At 34.4% G+C, this 19,792-nt stretch overlaps 3 protein-coding genes across 3 annotated transcripts; all 3 read left to right on the top strand.

The window, feature by feature from the left end:
• The first annotated feature begins 2,423 nt into the window (after positions 1-2,423).
• LOC107933983 (receptor-like protein EIX2) lies at positions 2,424-3,513 on the top strand. The gene is made up of 2 exons (XM_041118177.1): positions 2,424-2,784; positions 2,864-3,513. The coding sequence occupies exons 1-2, from the start codon at positions 2,424-2,426 to the stop codon at positions 3,511-3,513; spliced, it is 1,011 nt and encodes a 336-aa protein (XP_040974111.1).
• Positions 3,514-4,012: 499 nt separating this feature from the next.
• LOC107933984 (receptor-like protein EIX2) lies at positions 4,013-5,308 on the top strand. Its single transcript, XM_016866307.1, has one exon. It carries the CDS (start codon positions 4,013-4,015, stop codon positions 5,306-5,308), a length of 1,296 nt encoding a protein of 431 aa, XP_016721796.1.
• A 6,091-nt stretch (positions 5,309-11,399) lies between these two features.
• Positions 11,400-12,191, top strand: LOC107933986 (uncharacterized). Its single transcript, XM_016866309.1, has one exon. It carries the CDS (start codon positions 11,400-11,402, stop codon positions 12,189-12,191), a length of 792 nt encoding a protein of 263 aa, XP_016721798.1.
• Positions 12,192-19,792: the final 7,601 nt, after the last annotated feature.

The following is a 19,792-nucleotide window of genomic DNA, read 5'->3' as shown; positions in this document are numbered from 1 at the left end:
GTTTTATCTACAACTTCCTATACTACATAATTTCATTTAATATCTAAATGACCAAAATGCCCTTACTACTAAACTTTCCAAAAATTCCATCCATGTCCAATTTTTGTCCATAGACTTACAAATTGGTCAAATTGCTCTGTAAGGACCTCTAATTAATAATCTAATTCAATTTTATGCAAAATGCTTCTAGAACACAAGTTTTGCAATTTATTCAATTTAGTCCCTAATTTCAAATTAAGCACTTTATGCATAGAATTTCTTCACGAAATTTTCACACAATCATGCAATCATATCATAGACCTCAAAATAATTATAAAAAAAATTCTTTCCATCTCAGATTTGTGGTCTCGAAACCACTATTCCGACTAGGTCCAAAATCAGGATATTACATCATTGTCACTGGTAATCATCAGGGCAGCATCGATGCTTTTGTCACAAGTTTAGATACACAGTTCTCCTTAAAGGATCTTGGGCCTCTCAATTATTTTATTGGTGTTGAAGTTGAACATACTACTGATGGTCTTTTTCTCAGTCAACGAAAATATATTCAGGATCTTTTAAAGCGAGCTTGTATGGATCAAGCAAAGGGTTCTCCTACGCTAATGACTACTTCGACAAATCTGTCACAGCATGTTGGTAGTGCTATTGAAAACGAGTCTGACTATAGGAGCATCGTGGGAGCTCTCCAATATGTTGTTATCACTAGGCCGGATATCACCTTTGCTGTTAACAAAGTATGCCAATTTATGCATAGGCCTCTTGATCAGCACTTTAAGGTTGTCAAACGGATCCTTCGATACCTTCAAAGTACTATGTAGTTTGGCCTTCATTTTACTACTGCTATCAGCTTGGATTTAGTAGGGTTTTCTGATGCAAACTGGGGTACGGATGTTGATGATCGACGATCCACCACAGGTTTCTGTGTTTTTCTTGGTGGCAATCCTGTGGCCTGGGGAACTAAGAAACAACATGTTGTATCCAAGTCTACTGCAGAAGCTGAGTATCGTAGTTTGGCTCATACGGCTACCGAGGTTGTCTGGTTGGAATCCCTTCTGTCTGAGTTGCATATTGCTCCGTCTAAGAAAGCTACAATTTGGTGTGATAATTCTGGGCCTGTTGCTGTCTCGGCAAATCCGGTACTTCATTCAAAGTTTAAGCATGTCGAGTTGGATCTCTTTTTCGTTAGAGAAAAGATTACTACTGGCAAGTTGGATGTTGGCCATGTGCCTGCTCAAGATCAAGTAGCGGACATATTCACCAAACCCTTGTCTGCATCCTTGTTTACAAAGTTTCGTTCAAGTCTCAACGTTGTCACCAGACGAGAACAAAAAGCAGTAATCAAGCAGCTAGAGGCATATTAAGGAATGGAATAGTTATGGATGGTTATAGTTGTTAGTTGAGCAGCAGTTAGTAGTTAACAGTTACTGAAGTTGTTAATAGTTAGTTACTAAAGTCTGTATAAATATGAGAGCTGGTAATTCAGCTAAGTGCAGAATATACAATTGGTTTCTTTTACCATCATCATGATTGATTTCTTGTATCTCATCTGGCCGGGTAGGGCCCGAGTTTTAGTATTTTTATCCCGGACTGGCTTGGGCAAAATTTTAGGCTCGTTTTTTTGGCGCAACCCGACCCAAGCCCAATAAATGGGCATGATTCTTTAGTTGAGCCCGACCCGAACCTGGCCCGGCCCATGAACACCTCTAGTTGAAAATAATGATTAAAAGTAAAAAAAAAGAAGCTTAAAATAATATGATATAAAAAATACAAACATAGGTAGAAGAGAAATAAAACCCGAAACTCAAGAATAAAACTATCCTAAAAAGATTAATGCATTTTTAATTTCTCTCTCCAAAATCAACTTTTTCCTTAAATATCCAGAAGGCAGAAAGTGGCTCATTTCCATAATTTTTCTTCTATTTTCGGCATCTTCATTAAATTTAGCCTATATACCATAATTTTAAGGTATATTATTCAAGTATAAACATTTTTTAAAGCTAAAGCAGGTTGGATCATTGCGTTTGAGGAACAATAGCTCGTTCGCTCTCCTTATTCCTTAGTAGTTTCCTAGAAACAAGAAGGAAAGTCAAAATGTTGATTATTAATAAGGTGACTGAAACAGGTCTAGATTTAACTGCGAACTAGAAACAATAAATGTCGTTGGGTAGTTTTTGGTGGACACATTCCAGGAATTTATATTTGCAATTCCTGTTTCTAACATGTGGACTATAGGCCTAGGGGGGCGGCCCCTTCTCCTCGAACTTACCGACATGGCTATTTTCTTGACTTGGTTTGGGATAGCAACGGTCGTGATGAGTGGGGCAATTTGATTTTTATTTAAGAAGCTATGCGGATAAACGTATTACTTATTAGCTATACATTTTCTTTGGAACCATTTTTCAGAGCCATTATTTTCCGTCTTCATGAGAGGGAGAGGACTTCATTTTCGTTTTCATCTATGGCTTGCACTTCTGTTTGCACTGATTGCTGCTAGTTTTGGCATCAGTGTAAAAAATCAGAGTGTGAGGTGCATTGCAGCAGAGAGACGAGCTCTCCTTGATTTCAAGAAAGGTCTTATTGATTACGACAATAGCCTAAACCTCCTAGTTTCATGGACAAGCAAAGAAGAAGAGTGTTGCAAATGGAAAGGTGTCGGCTACGACAACACGACTGGCCATGTTGTCATGTTGGACCTCCGTCCCAGAATCATTTACGGTATCTTTGGCGGCAGTTGGACGTCAATTTCAGGTGAGATTGGCACTTCCTTGCTTGAGTCAATTTCAGGTGAGATTGGCACTTCCTTGCTTGAGTTAAAGCACTTAGTCACTTGACCTCTCTTTAAATCGCTTCTACCAGATCCCAGACTTCATTGGTTCACTTTATGACCTCACATACCTCAATCTCTCATCAAATCCTCTTACGGGCTTCATTCCTCACCAGCTTGGGAGCCTTTCCAGGCTAGTTTATCTTGATCTCAGTACCGATAATTTTGATCAATCATTGATATCCGACAACCTTGAATGGCTTTCCCATCTTTCTTCTTTGAAATTGCTGAAAATCAGTCACACCAATTTTACAAAAGCTACAAACTGGCCTCAAGTTATTCAATCTCATCCTTCCCTCTCAGTTTTACACTTTGAATATTGTGACTTTGCGGAGGTTGATCCTTCATCTCTTGTCCATTTTAATTCTTCAAACTCTTTATCGGTTCTTCACCTGATCTGGTCTTCTAGTTTGCATCCTTCGACTTTTCCTCTGTTACTGAATATAAGTCGAAACTTGGTTGAACTCGATCTCCATCATAATCAATTATCGAGTTTGATTCCGGATTCTTTTGACAACATGCCAGCTCTGGAGAAAATTAATTTTGAGGATAATAGTCTCAAAGGTGGAATACCAAAGTCACTGGGGAATCTCTGCCATTTAAAAGAATTAAACTTAAGAGATAACAAGCTCAGTGGACCTCTCACCTTTGCTGTGACAAATTTAAGTGGGTGTGTGTTGGGGATTTGAGACAATTTATCCGGATGAAGTATGCACTTCAATCTGGAGCTTCAACAACAATGTAATGAATCTAGATGAAGAATGAATAAAACTTAAAAAAAATCAAGTCAGGAGATTTGAGCTTAAAAAGAACAGAATTGTAAGCAAGAAATATACTGGAGCATATGGAAGAAAATCTGATGATTTCATTCATTTTTCAACTTTGGCATAAAACCTTTACATATATCAAACATAAGTCAAACACTTACAAGCAAATTTTACCTAAACTGTCACCTAACTTCACTAAAATACATTGAAACTTGTTAAACTAACTTGTTCAAACAAACAAAGCTGATTTCCAGCTCAATCACTACCTAAACACATCAAATACATCAGCAAGAAGTTGAAATCAAAGTAAGTTACATTACAACTACTTGGAGTAACAAAATGGACAAAATGGAACAGTTTCTTCAGCTGTATCGGCTAGGCCCGAGCTGCATGGTCTGCTGCTTGCTAGTCTTGGTGCCACATGCTGGCCAACTTCAACAGTGTGCCAAGAATTCTGGAGATTTTGTTTTTGGATGAAAACAATTTCAATGGATCCTTGCCCAGTTTCGTACGATTTTCTTCTTTGAGAGAATTAAATGTCGCATATAATCGATTGAGCGGCCATTTCGAAGACAATTTTGGCAACTTTTCAAAGATCACGGTTTTGGATTTGGATGAAAATAGAATCACTGGACCATTGCTTGATCTTTCAAAATTATCATCTTTGAAAAAATTATCTCTTCGAGGGAACCAACTCGACGGTCTTCTTCCTGTCAACATCGGCAAATTGTCTCATCTGGTGCTCTTAGATGTTTCCAACAATTCTTTGCATGATGTCATTTTCGAAGGCCACCTATTTAATCTTACCAAATTACGGTATCTTTTGATATCCTTTAATGCTTTGTCTTTCAATCTTAGCTCTAATTGGACCCCTCCATTTCAACTTGATTTTATTAAAATGAGTTCCTGCAAGATTGGACCCCAATTTCCTAGTTGGCTTAGAAAGAAAACTAATTTCTTCCATCTAGATATCTCCTATTCCAACATTTCAGACAACATCCCATACTGGTTTTGGAATCTGCCTTTGAGGCTAATGTTTTTGGACCTTTCCTTCAACCAAATCAGCGGGAGAGTTCCAAACCTGCCTTTAAAATTTGATCGTATCCCTTTGATAGATTTGAGTTCAAATCTTTTTCATGGTCCCATACCTCAATTTTTGTCTAAGTCGACAACGTTAGATCTATCTAATAACATGTTCAATGGACCGTTGTCATATTTATGCACAAATAAGGATAGTGGTTTGTCTTATCTTGACCTCTCTAACAATTTGTTGTCGGGAGGCATTCCAGATTGTTGGATCAAAAGCCGGAGATTAACCATAATCAATTTGGAAAACAATAATTTATCAGGGGTAATCCCTACTTCATTGGGCTCAGTAGAGACACTGCAATCATTGCGTTTAAGGAACACGAGTTTGCATGGTGAAATCCCTCAATCCTTGAAAAGTTGTACTCAATTGAGACTTTTGGATCTGGGGGAAAATAAATTAACTGGAATCATTCCACCATGGATAGGAGAAAGACTTGAGAACTTGATTGTTCTACGTCTAAGATCAAATAATTTTCATGGGAACATACCTTCAACTCTATGTCACCAACAATTTCTTAAAGTATTGGATCTCTCTCTCAACAATATATCAGGAGCCATTCCATCATGCTTTAACAATTTGACCACCATGGCTCACCTTGGGAGCTCAGCAGCAACGATCGAGTTCTAGTATTATTATCATGATGTTTATGACATAGAGGACAGTACTACTGCTTTCTTTGGTCGTACCTTCGATGATAATCTTTTAGTTATATGGAAAGGTGTGGAACAAGAATATGGGAAAATCCTTGGATTATTGAGACTCATTGACTTGTCGTGCAACAAATTAAGTGGGGAAATCTCTCGAGAAATAGCAAGTCTACATGGGTTAATTGCTTTGAATCTATCAAGAAATATGTTGAAAGGAAGCATAATTAAAGAGATTGGTCAATTGAAGGCATTGGAATCACTCGATTTGTCCGGAGAGCATGTTTGATTTATCTTTTCTCAGTGTTTTGGACTTATCAAACGACAATCTATCTGGAAAAATTCCCTTAGACACTCAATTGCAAAGTTTCAATGCTACTTGTTTTGCAGGGAATTCACGATTGTGCAGAGACCCGTTGAACAAATGTCCTGGAGATGAGTCACCAAAACTACCTAACAATCGTGGTACTGAAATTATCGCTGAAAGTGATGAAGAATTATTTGAGCCTTTGTGGTTCGTTACTGGAATGATAGCTAGATTTCTTGTTGGATTTTGGGGAGTTTTCTGTTTCTTATTGATTAGCAGGTTTTGGAGACATAAATACTTTCAGTTGGTGAATAAATTGGGAGATTGGATCAAATTGACAATGGCATTGGAGACGGTCAAACTGCAGCTCAGACTTCGATTAAAAGACTAAGGTATAAAATGCTCTCCATTTTTCTCTCCCTGCTTGTTGGGGTCTGCTTCCTAGTCATATTGTTAGTTTTAATATATTGCTTTTTTTACCGTAGTTGTGTAATCTTGAATATATATTTAATTTCCTCGGACTTCTTTTTAATTTTTATTTTTATTTTTGTATTATTAATTTGGTATACTAAAGTCATACTCTCGTTTATATATTAATATATAATGGTCATGTTTGGTAATTGATTGATAGTTGATTGCTGATTGTAGTGGCTGGTTGAAAGTTGATATGTATAAAATGACAAATAAGAGAACGACACATTTTATTGTTAAATATTTATTTGTTTATAATACTTTAGTTTTTATTGGGTAAAATTATTGAAATAAAACACTATTAACAAATAATTAAAACATTAATTATGAAAATTAATTAGTGAGTATTTTTTAAAATTTAAATAAATAAATTTTTTAGTTCCTTATTTGCAAATATTAACCTTGTGGAAATTGATAACTTTGTGGAAATTGATAAATATTAATAGTGTATCAATATAATTGAGGACTATATTCTTAGTGATAAATATGTCATGTTCTTAGTATGTAAATTAGTGACAATTATGTCACACTCTGAATAAATTTGTCAAGTAACATATTTTAATTAATAAAAAGTTGCATGAGAAATTATTTTACACAAGTAAATTAAAAATAAATTAAGAATATATAAATATTCAAGAAATAGATACATATCTCATTCTACATATCTCATTAGGTTTGAGAGCATGTGGCAAAGGGGATAATCATTGAGCAATCATAGTCAAATATGACATTCCACATATCTCATTTCCAATCCAACTGTAAAAAAAGTTTGGGTAAAATAAGAAATCGAACTCAAACTCAACTCAATCATTTTTATTAATTAAATTTGAGTGAACTCAAATTCAATTCAATCATAAATTAAGTTTAAGTTCGAGCATTTCAATCTGTTTAGCAAACTGGAAAATCTTAATGTTGGACTTGAGCAACACTTGAATTTCCTTAACTATTATTATTATTTTTAAGAATTCCAATCAAATCACAAACATAGATAATTGAATTTGAAATCGAATGTGAGAATTGAATTACTCGATAAATAAACTTAATCAAACATGGTAAAATATACTCAATGCAACAACTCTTTTAAGACGCAACAGGTTCGACCATTGCGTTGGTGGAAACAAGAAGGAAAGCCATAATATTGATAGAACTGTGGGTGAAGCAGTCAAATTTGACAGCAAAATTGAAACAATTAAACGTTGGTGGGTCTTTTGTGGTAGGCCTCATGTAGATATATAACCATTGATTCAAAGCTCCAATTTTCCAACCAATGTAAATCACATCCACAATTCCCATTTGAACCCGTTGTCCTCAAAAGACTTAAAAGAGTTGACTCGTTGCTTGACTTGCTTTAGGCATAGCGATGGCACTGAGGCGATTTTTCTTAATTTAAAGATAGTATCCGTTATATTCTTACCTAGTTTCCTACCATTTTCTGTTTGAGATAATTATACGTTGAATATATTCAATAGACTGAACCGATCTAAAGAGCCTTTTACGGTCAGTATTTGGAAAATATTTCAACTTGTACTCTTGTGTTAAAGTTGTATGACCCAAATTCTTGTTAAAATAAAATACAAGTGGCAAGATAGAGGGATTTATGAGGGCAAAGACATAGCTCATTGTAGATCCCCAATAAGCAAAAATATTGGACTAGGGTCGCAACTAGAGGTGCGGGGGCACAGTACAGGCTGCACAAGTGGAATCTATATAGAAACTTACTTCCTCTATTTGATATTTGATTAGAATTAGGTGTTTTAACTTTTCTGCATTACTTCTATTAGACTTTAATTAGAATAAAGTTTTTAAACCTATAAATAGACGTACTTGTCTTTCCTCTTGTAGTATTTAAATTCAACATAGTGAATTTTGATTTTTTTCCGAGAGGGTTTCTACATAAAATATTTCTATGTTTATTTCCTCTCTTTCTTTATGATTCATTGTCATTATCGACGTTCTATTTTTCACATCTTAGATGTAATCTTTACTAAATTGTGACCAGTATGCATGTAATCTTAGTCGAAACCTTTTCTTAAATCGACTTTTTATTTAAAAACGAAAATGGGAGTCGCCACTAATCATTTTTATGAGGTGTGATCGGGTCACCTAGTAATTTGATCATTTTAATAAAAGGTTTGATTTATTAAAATGATTTTCAGTTTATAAAAATCCAAGAAATGGGTTCGGGAGCCGGTTACGCACGAGGAAGGATTAGCACCCTCATAACGCCCAAAGTTGGTACCTAGTTGATTACTTGATGCCTTAATGTCGAAAATTAAAAATATGAAGAGAATTTAAAACACGATCCCTTGTTGTATTAAGACATTACTTAACTATATTAAATTTAATAGAAAAGGCTTTATTCCGAATTAATCAATGATCATCTATTAGTTATATGAAAAGATGCGGAAAAAGAATATGGGAAAATTCTTGGATTACTAAAGATCATTGACTTGTCTATCAACAAATTAAGTGGGGAAATCCCTAGAGAAATAGCAAATCTGCAAGGGTTGATTACTCTGAATCTATCAAGAAACACGTTGAGCAGATGCATAATTAGTGAGATTGGCCAATTGAAGGTGTTGGAATCGCTCGATTTGTCAACAAACAACCTATCTGGTAAAATCCTACAGAGCATGTCCGATTTATCCTTTCTTAGTGTTTTGGACTTGTCAAACAATAATTTGTTTGGAAGAATTCCCTTAAGCACTCAACTGCAGAGTTTCGGTGCTACTTCATATTCAGAAAATCCAAGACTGTGCGGAGCCCCATTAAGGAAATGTCCTGGAGATGAGCCAGCAAAGCTGCCTAACAATAACGGTATTGAAAATATGAGGGAAAGTGATGAAGAATTGCTCGAGCCTTTGTGGTTTTTTAGTGGAATGATAGTTGGATTTTTTATTAGATTTGGGGGAGTTTTTGGTTCGTTATTGATTAACAGGTCTTGGAGACAGATACTTTCTATTGATGAGCATAGGAGATTGGATCATATGACAGTGGCATTGAAGATGGCGATTTGCAACGTAGACTTCGATTGAAAGACTGAAGTATGAAATAGAGAACTTTGGTTGAAAGACTAAGGTACAAAATGCTCTCCATTTTTTGCCTTCTAATATTAAATTTATTGTGTACAGTGTACTACAAAATGTATATTTCCTTTTTCATGGCCCCCAGATGTACTACAATCGCAAAAAAACACCAACAAGAATGTATTGTCTCTGTCTCAGAATATCAGTGCAATCAAAGTAAAGGATCGTTGGCTGCTGGAGAGTAAGAGGAGAATTCATCTGGACAAAGCTGTTGGATATTTTGTTTCCTTTATCCTTGTTACAATGCTCAAGTTGAAGTCTTTTTACACTCTAGGTGTGATGTTTTTCTTTTCTTTGAATCATTTTGTTGGTGTGTTGAAAAACGTTAGCATTGTGGTTTTGTTGTTGACCTATTTGGTGTCTTTGTACATTAGGTATTTAAGTTTCTTAATGAAAGAAGCAATGTATGAAGGTGTATCAGACTGATATTTGTCCATAGTAATACGTCAACAGCTATTAACAAAAGGATTTAAGTTACATTTTCTTTGTAATATGGAAACAGAGACGGGAACCTATTGAAGGCTGGGATTTGGATAATGATCAAGTAATGAACTAATTATCTTGTGCAAACTCTTGTTTATCAATATGGTTAAAGATAGGCAATGGTCACCATGGTCGAGACCCTCTGTTACGAATCCAAAACAACATGATTGTTTTCAATTAAAAGAGTAGGTACAGCAGTGTTTGGGTTTGATTTTTTTATCAAAAAAAAGTGTGAGACTATCCCGTTAAGAGTGCTCTCTTAGGTCGCTCAAAGAAATAGTGAATACTGTGGTTGGGAAAGGAGATGAGTGGTGACTTTGGAACGACGGAAGGTCAAAACGAGATTGCCCTTCTCGAAGAAGAACTAATCTAGTTAACGGTGAAAACAGTGGTCCCAACTGAGAATCCGACGTTGATCTGCTCAGTATGGACGAGGAAAACATATAATCCAGACAGCCTACAAGCGCAATTGAAAAGTATTTGGAAGACAAAAAAGAAATTTGAGATTCAGATTACAGGTCAGAATTTATTTACAATCTTTTTTGAAGATGAGGAAGATTTAAAACAGATTTTAGAATGACAACCATGGCACTTCCGGAAACAACTAATTATCTTTGATCGGCTGGCGCAACCTATTGAAAGACACAAGATCAAACTGGTTCATTCTCTGTTTTGGTTAAAGGTTGGTCCCTGTCCTCCGGAGTGTGATAAGAAGGACCTTATACATGCAGTTGGATCTACTTTTGGGGGGATAATCCGAGCTGAGATAAAAGGTATGTTCTGTCGAATTAGAGTCAATCTGAATGTCCAAAAACAATTGAGAAGAGGTATTCTTGTTGTTCCAAATGGGAAAAGAAAGATCTGGCTATCCTTTAAATATGAAAACCTTCCAATCTTTTGTTTTGGATGCTGTAGAATGGGGCATAGAGTCAAGGAGTGTTCAGAAAAACATGTGGGGAATAATAACAAAGAAGGAGAAGAATATCCATTCTCAATAGCACTCAAGGCCGAATCATCCGTCATAGGGAAAGAATGCTTGGTTTTTGGTTCACTGATGAAAAAAACAATGGAACAATGTTCCTATACAGGAGGGGAAAAGGAGTGCAAAGAAGATAAGCGCAAAGAAGAGGAGATCCCGCCGGAACTTAGGAGAACGGCCAATCGGACGGCAAAGGAAGTTTACTTAGAAGAGAATTCTGTAAACAGGGGAATAGAAATTTCGTAGCTAAATTTTAGGGATAATACTGCTTATTTTTCGCCTCAAGTTTCACCTATAAAAGGGGAAGATAAATTAAATAAAAATTGGTACACTGAAGAAGACGGATTAAAAGGAAACTGTACAATGGTGGGGCCTACAGAAGAGGAAAGACATTCTAACACAAATAGAGGTATTGAAGGGACCAGTTTAAAAATAAATCCGCCTTAGACGGGCTCACTAATGATGTTGAAGATATTTTGGGACATAAGATAAGGAGGTGGCGACGTGTGTTAAGCAGGGAGAACAATGATTCTAACATGAGTGAGTCAAATTGGAAAGCGAAAAATTGAACAGGTACTGGATCTTGATCCCGAAGTATATCCCGAAGACGGAATAAAAAAGCAAAATTCGATGATGGGTACTCCAGAGTTATTTCAACAATACAGCCTCTTCTATCTCCTTTAAAGAATGAAGATGCTCCTCCACAAACCATATCGGCGACTGCCAAACGGTCAGCTGACTGGAAGCAATGAAAATTCTGAGCTGGAATGTCCGAGGATTGGGGAATTCTCGGGCCATTCGAAGGCTTCAAAATGCATTGAAGCTTTTTAATCCCCAATTGGTCTTCTTGATGGAGACAAAATTAGATAATAAGAGAATGGAACGTGTTCAGAAACAATGTGGTTTTCAAAATGGTTTGGATGTCTCAGCTGAAGGTTCTCGTGGAGGATTAAGCCTTGCATGGAACGGGAATAATCTAATCCAAGTTTACAGTTATTCAACTTACCATATTGATGTGGGAATTAACGACAAAGATAACCAAAATAAATGGCGGTTCACCGGCTTCTATGGGAATCCACGACAAGCAAATAAACAGGAATCATGGAATTTACTCCGCCAATTAAAAAATATGTATTCGTTGCCATGGTGTGTATGTGGGGATTTTAACGAGATTATGTATGCATACGAGAAAATTGGAGGGAGAGTAAAGGATGAACGACAAATGGATGAATTTAGAAGAGTTTTAGAAGAATGTGATCTGGTTGATATGGGTTTTCATGGGCAAAAGTTTACATGGGAAAGGGGAAATTTCGCAGATACAAATATAAGGGAGAGGCTTGACAGGGGGCTTGCAAACTTGGAATGGCTGAATTTATTTAACGATTATTTCGTACAAAATCTACCCCACTCTTTTTCTGACCATTGTCCAATCCTCATCAAAATTACGCCAAAGATGAAGCATTTTGGAAATCATTTCTTTAGATTTGAGTCTTGGTGGATAACTGAGTCGTCATGCGAGGAACTAATTAAGGAAGTTTAGACAAAGACGTCTGGAAATGTCCTTGAAAAATTAGAACATATCCAGGTTGGTCTCCAAATATGAGAGAAAAACGTTAAGGGAGAACGCCGGAAAAGATCAATGATTCTCCGTGAACGACTGTCTGAGCTCGATAACATGGAAAGGGATGATATTTTAGCAGAAATAATTGATATGAAATTAGAATTAAATTAGGATATGGAAAAGGAAGAGATGTATTGGGAGTAAAGAGCTCGAACAAATTGGTTACGACACGGCGACAGAAATACGGCTTTCTTTCACAATATGGCATCTCAGAGACGCAAAATTAACAAAATACGAGGGCTGGAAGACAATGAGGGTATTCTTAGAACAGAAGAGGAAGAAATTGAAGAGATTTTACGAGACTATTTTACGAGGCTCTTCCACTCCAATGGGATTGACGACACTAGCCATCTTCTTTCAAGTGTTGAGAGGAAAATCAGTGGGGAAACAAACCATATGTTAACTGCAAAATACAAAGAGGAAGATATCATTGAGGCACTAAACAGCATTGGTCCAACAAAAGCCCCAAGTCCTGACGGCTTCCCATCTATCTTTTTTCAAAAATACTGGCACATAGTGGGAGGTGAGGTTTGTGATTTTTGTTTAGACGTTCTCAATAAAGGACAATCTTTGGAAAACCTTAATCACAAAAATACCGTTTTGATCCCGAAGATTTCTCATCCGAGAAACCCATTACATTTTAGACCAATTAGCCTTTGTTCGGTTCTTTACAAAATAATCTCCAAAACTATTGCTAATAGATTCCAAAAAGTCCTTGAACATTGTATTGATCTTGCTCATTGTATTGATCTTGCTCAGAGTGCCTTTATACCAGGAAGACTAATCACTGGTAATGTTTTGCTTGCTTATGAGATTCTACATTTTATGAGGAACAAAAGGGTGAGAAAGAAGGGTTCTATGGCAATAAAGATCGATATGAGCAAGGCGTACGACCGGGTGGAATGGGAATTTGTACGACCGGGTGGAATGGGAATTTTTGGAGCAAATGATGGGCAAAATAGAATTCGATGGAAGATGGATTCGACTTATTATGCACTGTATAAGCACAGTCTCATACTCGGTTGTTCTAATGGTGTAGTCGAGAAAACGTCTTGGCCAATGAGAGGATTACGTCAGGAAGATCCACCGAGTCCTTTTTTATTTCTCATCTGCAGTGAGGGTTTATTGACTCTGTTAAGACTCGCAAGAGAGGAAGGGTCTCTAAGAGGAATTAAAGCATGCAGAAGGAGTCCCCAGATTACTCACTTACTATACTATTCGCTGATGATTGTATTCTTTTTAGGAAGGCATCTGAAGAAGGTATGGGTTCTTTCGAACAAGTTTTAAAAGAATATAAAAGCTGCTCAGGGCAATGTGTAAATTATGGGAAATCAACTGTATTCTTCAGCTCAAACACATACGGTCAAATTTAATATTTCAAACAGATTGGGGATCAAGGTGTCAACAAATTTGAGAAATATCTAGGCCTACCAAACATGGTGGGCAGAAGGAGACGCCAAGCTTTTCAACATTTGAAAGATCGCATCAAGATAAAAATTGATAACATATTCACTCAAAACAAAGCACCAACCGTCCACTATAATAAAATATGGGTAATTTTTACTTAAATTCTTAAATAATTATTATTTAAAATTTTTTAATTAATAAAAATAAATAGAAATTAATTTTTATAGTTTTTAGGATTTAGTCTTTATACCTTAATTACTAATTATTTAATACAATTATCGAGTTAAAAATTAATATAACACTATAATATACTTATAAATATTAATTAATAATATTTACGTACTCGATCATCGGAGAATGGGATTTCAAAACTACCATTTTCGACACCACTAAAAGACAGGTTGTTATAAGCTGAAGTACAAGGTTGTTATCGCAGGGAGGCTATTTTGCAAGCAATTCCTACTTATACGATGGGCTTCTTTCTGTTACCGAAATCAGTATGTGAAGACATGGAAAAAATAATAGTAAATTTCTGGTGGCAAAAAGGGTATGGGAAACGCAGGATACATTGGTGCTCTTGGAGTAATTTATGTGAATTGAAGGAGAATAGAGGTCTTGGATATCGCAATTTTGCAAAATTTAACCTGGCTCTTCTCGCGAAGCAAGGCTGGAGACTAATTGAAAATCCTACTTCTCTTCTAGCGAAAACCTTAAAAGCTAAATATCATCCAAATTTAGAGTTCCTAAACTCAGAACTAGGAAAGTTACCCTCATACACTTGGAAAAGTATATGGGCTGCAAAGGGTCTCTTGTTATCGAGACTTTGTTGGCGAATTGGCAGCGGACGAGATGTTCAAATTGAAGAGGATATATGGGTTCCGAATGCTGAAAATTTACATATTCAACAGGTGGTGAGAAATCAGAGTATAACGAGGGTAGCAGATCTAATCAACAGTAACAATAGGTCATGAAAAACAGAGCTGCTCGAACATACCTTCTCAACAGATGATGTCCAAAAAATTCTCCAAATTCCGCTAACTACAATTCCCCACGACGACTTTTTGGCTTGGAGGGGGAGTCAACAGGTGAATACACAGTGTGAAGTGGGTATAAATTGTTATTACATGGTAACTTGCTTACTAATAATAGTTACAACCCAATCGAAATCAGTAAATGCTACAAAAAGCTATGGAATAGTGACCTCCCTTCAAAAATACTTATTACAGTTTGGAGAGCCACCTTACACTATTTGCCTACTCTAGTGAATCTAAGAATCAAAAGGTTAACAAACGAGGGAGTATGTCCAAGATGCAAGCAAGGCCTGGAAAACAGGGAGCATATATTCCATGACTGCACTGTTACAAAAGAAACATGGAATACATTACGATATGATTGGCCCCAGGATTTATCTCATTTGGAGTTCTTGGATTGGTTTACCTGGTTCATGCTAAACAAAGAGAACGACAGTTGCCGAATGTTCATTTGCGCTATCTGGGCTATCTGGCATGCTAGAAATCAATGGATCTATGAAGGACGACGGAGATCTGGAGCAGAGACAGCAAGATTTATATTAGAGTATCTCCAAGAGCTGAACAACACAAAGCAGATATATCCTACATCAAGAATGTCTCAAGAGCTGTGGAAGCCTCCGGAGCAAGGGTTCTGCAAAATCAATTTTGATGCTGCAGTGGTTACTAAAAACTACAGATCATGCTCAGGAATCATCATCAGAGACTGTAATGGGGATGTCATGAATTCAACAACCACAACAAACGAAAATGTACCTTCAGGGTTTGCAGCTGAAGCCCTTGCATGTCTACAGGGACTTGAAATGGGGAAGAATCTGGGGTTAAAATATGTGGAAATTGAACGAGACTCCCTGGCAATTATAAAACGAGTCAAAAGCAGAAATAGAGATAAATCGGTAATAGGGCCACACATCCAAAACATTAAAGAACTGAGTAAGGCCTTCTACGAGTGTAAGTTTCAACATGTCAAACGAACAGTTAATGAGCATGCGCACATACTGGCAACAAGGGGTTTAAAAATGAAGAATACCACTCACCTTGCCCAGAGAAATAATGGTCCGGATATTACAATAGCTGAAGTCGATCGCGGATGGTGTTGAAGAAGAACCGAAGGTTTAAGATTGAGAAGAGAACCATTTATTTTTGTCAGACGATTGATCTTCTCCAGGAGCTGCTACAATTGAGAAAGAAGATTTTTTCAAAAGGATTTAGAAATGACAGCTCTTAAAGCTGGGTTACCTTTCCTTTCTTTTGTCGTTTCATTTGTTCTTTATTAGTATTTTAATAGGCCTGTGTATGTTTGGGCCATGCTTTATTTTCTTAGGAACAAGTTATGGTTTCCTTTCTGATTAATACAACCCAGTTTTTATTCATAAAAAAAAAAAAAAAGAGTAGGTACAGCAGAAATACTCCTTACAGCTACCAATATGAACTCTTTGAATGTTCTCTTAAAATCAATTACCTACATAATCTTACCAAATTGCGACTACTGTTCATATAATCCCAATGTATCATAATTTTGAAATATCTACACAGTAGAGGTCGACTTGATATTGCAAATGGAAGTACAATAAGCATATAATCTCCACAGACGAAACATTATGCAAGTATCAACAATTTTTTTTTTTTTGTTTGTTATTATGTTGATATACAAATCTCAAACATAGATTGACTAAATTTGGAATTAAATTATGGGAATCAAAAGTATTTTTACTCTGTACACAAGCATAATTCAACAAGATCAAGCATTCTCAAGCTTTAAAAATGAAAAAACCAAAGATGATTAATACCCTGAAAATATCTCAATGTTGCATGCTATTAAGAAAATGTATGAAACTAGCGAGTGATATTTGTCCATGCTAATATGTAAACAGCAATTAACGAAAGGATTAAGTTACATTTTGTGGTGAACACACTTTCCACAATGTAACTAGCCATATAGAATCGAAGTTCCAAGTTTCAACGAGGGGAAATTATATCTGCAATTCCCATCTCCAACGTGTGGACTCTATGCTTAGGGGGACCCTTCTTGTCCGACTTACAGACTACGCTCGTTGCTTGACGTGTTTTACAGAGATAGCAACAGGCGTGATGAGTGAGACAATTTTTTGGATTCAAAAGATTATGCCAATTAATGGATTATATACATTGATACCTCAACTAGAATCTTTTGAAATTTGAACTCCATTTTAATATTTTGAACTTTATCTGGAAGACTTATGGTGCAATTAACCCGTCAATATACCATAATTATGGAGTATATTACGCATATAATCTCCACAGGTAGAAAATTTTTCTAGTATCAACATTTTTTAAAGATTAGAGCAAGTTGGATGGTTGCGTTTGAAGAACAATAGATTGTTTGGGTGTTCAGTGAAGCTTAGGTGTCTGCACCTTTTTTTTTTTTTATTATCTATTTTGCTAGTTAAACTTGATAACTAGAATTTTTTTGTTCATGAATTTAAAATAATATAAAATATTTAATGATACGGAATTTTGAGATTATCCCACATCATTACTTGAAAATTAAAAAAATTATATAAATTTTCAAATGATGTCGTGATGCAATCTTAAAGTGTCGCATACAATATTCTAATAACCGATTCGATGGTTGAACTGATAGAATTTTAAATAGTATCTAATATAAAATTAGAACTGCAAACCAGGATCTATCATGTCAAATCATTAAGAATAAATAAATAACAGAACTATATGCGGAAGCGTACCTAAATCCATGAATTCCTTGAAATTTTCTGGATCTTGGATTTTGATCTTCCAAATTAGCACACAAGAAATTCAGAGAATATCTACTCTCTCTTTCCTAATGATGGGATACTAGAAAAGATGTGTTGTGTATAATTTGGGACCATAACCCTAATATTTATAACCTTGGTATATTAGTTCTAATCAAATTCTAATTAGTCCATCATTAATTATAATTTGATTAGAATTCAATTGCTAGAGTATCTACACATATTTGACTCATACTTTTTTTAATCGATTTGATCGATTCAATTGCTAGACCAACAATAATTAAATAAATAATTAAAATTCATAAAAACTTTAAAAATAAAAAAATTTATGAAATCAATTCAAATTGTTCAACTACTAGTTTGCTAGACCAACAATAATTAAATAAATAATTAAAAATTCATAAAAACTTTAAGAAAGATAAAAAAAATTTATCAAATCGGTTCAAATTGTTCAACTAGTTTTATCTCCATTTGTGATTTTTATAGATTTTGAGCAATTTTCGATTCAATTAATTCAACCACTTTGTTCAGACCAATATACCAGTCGATTCTCGATCTAATCAGCCCGACATATCAATCCAGTCTTGTTTCAAGAACATTAGTCACATTATCAAATCTTAACAGAATTTAAATTCAAGGACCAAAATAGATCTAATTATCAAGTTCAGGTACCAAAAAAATTAAAAAGAAATACAAGTACTAAAGTAGACTTAATTACAAATTGAATGGCCAAAAAATTATATTATCTCAAATAGAAACAATTAATATCGATGGATCTTTCGTGTGGGCTCATATATATATAATATTCGTTGATTCGAAGCTTCAAATTTTTTGTGAGCTCTAGTCAACCGACTTTTCTTTAGGAATGAGCAAAATTTGATTCGACTCAAAAAATCATAAAAAAAGTTTGAATTTTGAATTATTTGAATTGAATTAATCGAATCAACCCAATTTTTTTAAAAATTTTAAGTTTGAATCAAGTTAAATTTTCAAATTTGAATAATTCAAATAAATTAAATATCAAATTATTTTACTTCCATTTCCCCTACCCCTCCTCTCAAACCCTTTTACTTCCCCCTCAAACCCTCAAAATTTTTTTCCTTTTATTCTCTATCTAAAACTTGTACTTCTCTTAAACCCCAAAAACTTTTTCCTTTTACTTTCCTTATAAACCCTTTTTTTTTTTTTTGCTTTAGCCAAAACTTTTATTTTCTCCTAAACCCTAACTTTTTTTTTGAATTTTTGTCTACTATTTTTATTATTGAACATTTATATTATTTATTTTATTAAATTGTTTAATCGTGTTGAATCTTTATCAATTTCTGTTATAATTGAATTATTAACGATTTCATAAAATATTCATATTAAAATTTTCTATTGGTATCAATTTCATATTTTATCTTTAAAATAATTTTTATTAAAAAATCATTTTTTTGCATTTAATATATTTTTTTAATTTCAAAATATATGATGACAAGAATTAAAAGATAATTAAAGCAACTAAGCAAGCAAAGAAGTTAACCTGTAATAAATTAAATTATGAGGGGATGAAAGTTAATAACAAATTTGATTACGGTAAGTGGCAGTAACTACTAGGACCCAAAGTTATTTTTTTTAATTTAACTCAAACAAATATATTTAATTTGATTCAATTCGATTCGAGAAAATTTCAAATTGAGCTAGAATGATAAAATAAAATTTGTCAACTCAATTAACTCTAATTTTTTTCATTCGTTTCAATTTCATCGAATTTTGTTTTTAAGGAAATCTTCAAAACTATGCCAATAAACATATTAATTATTAGTTGGATCATTGCCCAATTTTCATTTTGATATTAAAATAATTAAAATTAATTTTAAATATATTAAAAACAGAAAATTTACCGTATTCAATACAATCATAGAGAGTTAATAAAATTAATTCCTTTTAAAAAAACCAACCATATATTTGTTTATTCTTTTTCTATTTGTACAATAAACATGATGTGTGTTTGTATTAATACTTAAAATTTTAAATAATTTTTAATTAAAATCAAATAAAAAAATTGGCAAAAAATAAAGTAAAAATAAAGTATTTTTAATTAACAATAAACTTTTAAATATGTTTTAAAACTGTTAAATATATTTTAACAAGTTTTTTTATTTTTTAAAAAATTAATATTTAAGTTATTATTATTTAATATTTTAATATTATATTTTTTTCAAAAAACATTTTTAATAAGTTAAAAAAATTAAAAAATATATCTGCAATTCCGAACATGTGAAAGATACGCTTAAGGGGTACTTTCGTCCGATTTACGGGTCGTTGATTGACTTGTTTTATGGATAGCAAC

Source organism: Gossypium hirsutum, chromosome A07, assembly GCF_007990345.1.
Source record: "Gossypium hirsutum isolate 1008001.06 chromosome A07, Gossypium_hirsutum_v2.1, whole genome shotgun sequence".
Taxonomy (NCBI): Eukaryota; Viridiplantae; Streptophyta; class Magnoliopsida; order Malvales; family Malvaceae; genus Gossypium; species Gossypium hirsutum.
Note: the sequence above shows the minus strand (reverse complement) of the source record. Positions and strands in the feature narration are given on the sequence as shown.